At 38.4% G+C, this 6,000-nt stretch overlaps 1 protein-coding gene across 1 annotated transcript in view; it reads left to right on the plus strand.

Annotated features, from left to right (window-relative positions):
* The window catches only part of SYCP1 (synaptonemal complex protein 1), a 1,049,791-nt gene extending 1,045,678 nt beyond the window's left edge, over positions 1-4,113 (plus strand). The window contains exon 34 of the mRNA XM_063955446.1: positions 3,125-4,113. Within this exon, the coding sequence (XP_063811516.1) occupies positions 3,125-3,268 (144 nt within the window). The 3' untranslated portion in view covers positions 3,269-4,113. The remainder of the gene's footprint in view (positions 1-3,124) is intronic.
* Positions 4,114-6,000: the final 1,887 nt, after the last annotated feature.

Raw genomic sequence — 6,000 nt, forward strand, 5'->3', positions numbered from 1 at the left:
GTTATCATGCTGTTAACTGGGTTCAGATCACAAGTTGTACGGTGTGATTGGTGTGGCTGGTATGAGTCTTACCCGGGATTCAAAATCCTTCCTTATTGTGTACGCTCGTCCGGGCACGGTATCCTAACTGAGGCTTGGAGGAGGGTCATAGGGGGAGGAGCCAGTGCACACCAGGTAGTCCTAAAGCTTTTTACTTTTGTGCCCAGTCTCCTGCGGAGCCGCTATTCCCCATGGTCCTTTCGGAGTCCCCAGCATCCACTACGGACTATGAGAAATAGAATTATCGGTAAGTAAATTCTTATTTTTTTTTTTCTTTTATGCATGCGCCGCAGGGGTTTTCAGCTCTGAAAAGTCAGAGACCCTTTTTTTCAATTGGATGCAGAGGGTATCGGAAGCGCGCATACCTGCGGTAATCCAAAATTCGACGCAAGGTGCTTTGCCTCGATAAATCTCGTGCCCACTTGCAGACCTAGGGGGAATCTGAGGGCATAATTACTTGCTGCCACTTTGCCAATACTGAACCAGAGCATCTTCCTTTAAGCCTGCTGGCAATACTGTAAAATGTGAGTGCTCAACATCTTCTCCATTATGCTCTTTTAGGGTAAGAAAATTTCACAATTTACATGGCAAATGTGCAACATTTCCTGACATTTACACAGTTAGTGGGCCTTTGAAACTTTACCCAGTACACCTCAACTTTGTCCTCTGAGTAGTTTTGTGCAAAAGAGGGCTAGCACAGTTGTAACACTTGTACTTGTGTAGTAACAGTAACATGCCACAAGCTCTTTAACATCTCCACTTTGTTTGACTGAATGGGTGGAAAGTAGAATCTGACCACCACTTGTTCCAAAGATAAGGCATTACAGTAATTATGTAACAAACTACTTTTTTATTGTCAGGGTTTTAAATATAATTCAAATAAACAACAGATATTACACAAGAGATCCTGAACACTAACCTAACACAGATCTACTCATTATTAGATTAACCAGCTTGTCCAACATTGATGGGAATCCATGGGAACCAGAAAGCTTTTTAAACTCCGCCCCAGCTTTATCCTGACAGGCAGATGTCAAACCATGGCTCCTTATATGGAGTCTGACACAACCAGTCAGCAGGATTCCTCACACATATCCAGTAGCCTACCAACATGGGTTCTGATCTCTTCTAGTTTCTTTTAGTTTACCAGTGATCTCTGCTTCCTCTCATTGGGAGATTTTAGTAAACTGTAGGCTACTAGAATTCTGTTCTGGGTGCTAGGGATTTAGTAATAACGTGATTTGTGGATAGGATCAATTAAATTACAGTTTTGTGACACAGGCTGTCACTCTGGTTTAGAGGGTGATAATACTTTGGCATGCCCTTCACATAATGTTCCGGATACCTGGCCTATCAATCAGCAGCATCAAGCAGGCTGAGGCATGTTATGTGCAATGCCATTTGTCTTGTGTGTTAGATACGGGGCACATAGTGATGCACTGTGGGCTTCTTCTACATGATTTTGCATGTGCGCGGGACACACTAATGCAGATGTTAACACACAAACTCATGCAATGGCTTATGTGTTATCCCTCAAATAAAATATATACAGTAATAGATAATGTGCCAAAGATGCAGATCACAAAAAATGACTTTGTTAAGTGTTTTAGCACTCAGCGGCGCATTTATCAAAGGTGAATGTAATCCCTCATCAATATTTTGCATGCAAAATTCAATTAATTTAATTGCACTAAAGGATAATAAATTACTTTTAATATAGTTTAGTATTTGGCATGGTGTCAATTTTCTGGTGAGAAAAGTGGTCAACTAAACACATGTAAACCTGACAGCTCCAGGGGGTCTCCAAAGCCTACCCCTGGTGGATATTCCTAAATATGTTGCACTCTTCCATATATCCAAAGTCTCATTTAGCCAGATCTCCATTAAATGCCCTTTATATCATAATACTGTTATGAGCCGCTCAGGCAGCTTAGAGCTAGTACCGGTCGTTGACAAACAGGGGGTTGTGGGTCGGCAGCAGGGATGTGTGGCGCTCCAGCTACATGAAGTATGTGATTAGAGGGGGCTTGTCTCAACAAGACTCAGGATTGGCTCTTCGTGCTCTGAGTTGTATCTGGATCTTCCTTGCCCTTCTGTCTTCCACAGTTTATTCAGTTAACCTGGTTTGTCAGCCATACCCTGCAATCCACGTTACTGTTATCATGCAAGTTCACATTACAATCAATTCTGCAAACCTGGTCCATCAGTCATACCCAGCAAGCCATGTTGCAGTTTATCCTGTGATTACATGTTACAGTCATTTCTGCAAGCCCACATGTTAGTTTATCCTGTGAACCTGATCTGTCATCAAAACACTCCGCAAGGTATAGTTTCTGTCAGTCCTGCACATCAAGTCTGTTTGCTAACATCACTCTAGGCCGTGCCACCTGACCTTGCAGCTGACGACCTGTGAGGCCAAACAACTTTGACCCTAGATTTCTGGCTAGACTGTTGCTATCCAGTGCGATCCAGGATCACTGGTCTATTGGGTGAGCTACTACTGTTTTTGATTAATTAAGTCTAGTGGGCCCCCTAAGTACTAGTGTGTGCAACTAGTCTAAGGAAACAGTGGGGGTTGATAATGGTGAAACGCTTCTTGAGGGCTCTAGGAGTCTCACCCTAGTAGAGCTGGTGGTTCTCTCAAGTAGGACCAAGACAGCTACATTTCCAACTAGTACTGGAGCTCTCTATGGCACCTTTGCAAGTCCAAGGATCCATCACTGGAGTTCTCTTCAATATCTTGCGAGTCCAAGAATCTAGTCGTTCATAACAAATACTCCTTAGTACATACAGAAGCCTCACTGTTATGACACAAAATCTTCATCCAGGTTGCTAAACGCATATTTAGAAAAAAAACAAATAGTTTTTCACTAAATAGTGAATCTATGAGATTTGACACAAATGTACAAACATAAGAATGAAAAAGAATGGTATACAGTATATAAAAACCAACAGAAATGTGTTTTTTTTATTCACATATTATTTTGTATTTGCTTTTTCTAAAAAGAAATATTTTAGAAAGAAATGGTTAGGCCACAATGTTAGTGGTTAATTTATTTATTTATTTATTTATATTTTGTATTAGATTGTTGCCGAAGTGCCGGTGAAGTCCCCTGGTTTTTTCCGCAAAACCTCAACTATGAAAAAGATGCGAGAAGCTGGCTGGGCTGCAATATCCAAAGTAGACCGAAAAAGAAAAATGAAAGCTGCTGAAAAAATATTTAAATGAAACAAATAAGTGTTCAGAATGTTTTTACTTGCATTAGTTACTTGTCAGTTTCTGTTTGATTTTTTTTTTAAGAGTTATGGTTTTACATTATCTTATGACAATATATTGTTAGTATGCACATTACATATAGTTTTGCCATATATATTTAGACTCCCTAAAATAATTTTCTACATGATATTTGCTGTAGGTTAGATATTTGATTAGATACAATAATGGTTCCTCTGTCTTCATTTTTTAAAATTGTTGAAATGTAACCATTCTAAAGAGTAGACATATACACAAACACAGTGGTGAACTATTGGTCTTAAAGGGAGTGGAGCAGTTACAGCCAAAGCCACAACATCTGTATTTATAGTATTGCCTGCACCCACAGTATAAGTCTTTGCAGTGAACCCCAAAATTGGGCTCCAGTCTGCTTTTAGTGTCACAACATAAGAGAGCTGAGCATGGTCTGCGGCCCCTACATTAACTTTAGTAAAAGGCGATACAGTGTTTCCAAATTTATCTAAGTTTCATACTAGAAATCTAAAACAAGTTATGAATATTGCATTTCTATACTCTATTAATATTTTTTTTGATGGAGCTTTGTATTTAGAACATTTATAAAACCTGGTGTTCCGTTGTGCCTGTTTTCATAAATAGGTTTTAATATCACAGAAGCATTTTTTTTATTATGTTAGAGGATTTGCTAATTTGTGGTATAACGTCTAAGTTGTCCTCTGTCAATGTTACTTCAGTGTATTGCTATTTGCTAGTCATGGTTGTGAGTTTAGTTTTCATGAGCATAAGCAATTATTTTACAGAATTTTCATTTTATGCTTATAAAATATTTATAATCCAGAAAATGTAGCATTTTTATATAGCTTATTACAAAATATTGTTACATTGCTGATATCATAAACTCCTAGTAGCTATGTAAGGCACATAAATACTGTTGTTTAACATTTACTTTAAAGACAAAGGGCTCATTTTCATATGGTAAAATGTGTACATTTACCCATGGCCACAAGAAATAAATCTCCACAAATATGCGCTTAAGATTTTCTCACATCTGACTTTGTACCTGTTTGAGAATGAAGCGGTGGAGTACAGTATGTAGGCTGAGTACATTTAGTGTGTGTTCATGTCATTTTGAACAAATGCAGACATGAACAGGGACATATACTGTATACACCTGTCATTAGCCCTGTCTATTTCAGGGGTCTGTTGACAGGTGCAAATACACACAGAAGCTTATGATGGCAGTCACCATCTGTATAGTGGGTATTTACTGGATAATTGTAAATTCACCTCTGAAGCTGATGGGTGCTTACTTCATTGATTGTGGATATGTTATATGATTTTGTGGATGTATTTTTTTTTCTACTTTCAGTCATACATCAGTAGTATAAGAAGCATTTTAAGTAATATCAAAATTAGACCCACTTTCATTAAATCTGTGGAATAGGTTCATGGGCATATTTGGAACACTAAATTGCACTGAGCAATAAATTGACAAAATTGGACAGTGTCACTATTAAACTTCCCTGGTAATTGAATCAAGAGTTAAGGCTCCTATTGCAGGTTAGGCAACACTCATCCGTATGAAGGTGTCAGTAAGTCGCACAGCTCATAAAGAGACAGTCCAAGTCTTATAATACTCTAGTTTAGATTATTGCAGGCAAGGGCAAGGTAAATATATGGTGAACGTTAGGTTCCGATAGTATGGCACACAAATGTAAGTAGCAAAGTACCCTAAAAATTTAATTTAAGGTTCAGTGTACATGTGAAATTATAATAAGAACACAGTCCAATAGAAATAGCTAGGTTGGTATACAGAAATTAAAGAGTAGAGTAGCAGACAGAGAGGGCAGTCAATGGCAACAGGCAGCTTGAACAAGAGCAGGATGTGCAGAGACTAAGGGGTATATTTACTAAAGTGCTTGTTTTTAGAAGTGGAGATGTTGACCATAGCAACCAATCAGATTCTAGCTATTATCTTCTAGGAAGTGCTAGATAAACAATAAGTAGAATCTGATTGGCTGTTATGGGCAACATCTCCACTTAAATATACCCTTAATAATCCATCAACAATCACCTAGCAGTGATCTGAGATTACAAGGACTGCTGGCTCTATGTAACTGGGTCATACATGTATACAGATACAGGAGTTCATGCCATGTTAGATTTTTTTTGTCTTCAGTTGGCATGTGGTCATTAGAAAATGTACATTAATTGACTGTACATGAATGTAATTATTTTAAAATACTATTGTAGGAAAATAAGGTGGTACTTTTCATAGGGTTCAACTCCAGCATCCAAACAAAAGAAAATGGACCACTCCTTTGCCCCCACAAAAGCACATAGACATACTCAATTTGCTATACCGTGGTGCTAGATGTAAACAATAACATCACCTCCCTTGGATTTTTGGTGATGGGGGTTAGTATTTCTCTCTGCCTCAATGACGGGAGGTATTAATACATGTAAGAAAGAAAGACAAAAATTTCCTTGTGTAATACAGTCACTCTCAGGTAATTCCTAGTGTGTAAATTCTTAAAACGTGTCATATATACCCCTGATGAATATTGCCCCCTCATCCATGCATTCACAGGTCAAAGATATGCACTAAATTAGGGATGCCCCCTCAGCATAACACTCACAAATTCAGTATAGCAGGCATATCCCCCCAATTAGTACCCCCAATTCATATTTTGCGTCACAGTAGTGACGCTTATTCACATTACACTAGA

The sequence above is a fragment of the Pseudophryne corroboree genome, chromosome 2, assembly GCF_028390025.1.
Source record: "Pseudophryne corroboree isolate aPseCor3 chromosome 2, aPseCor3.hap2, whole genome shotgun sequence".
NCBI lineage: Eukaryota > Metazoa > Chordata > Amphibia > Anura > Myobatrachidae > Pseudophryne > Pseudophryne corroboree.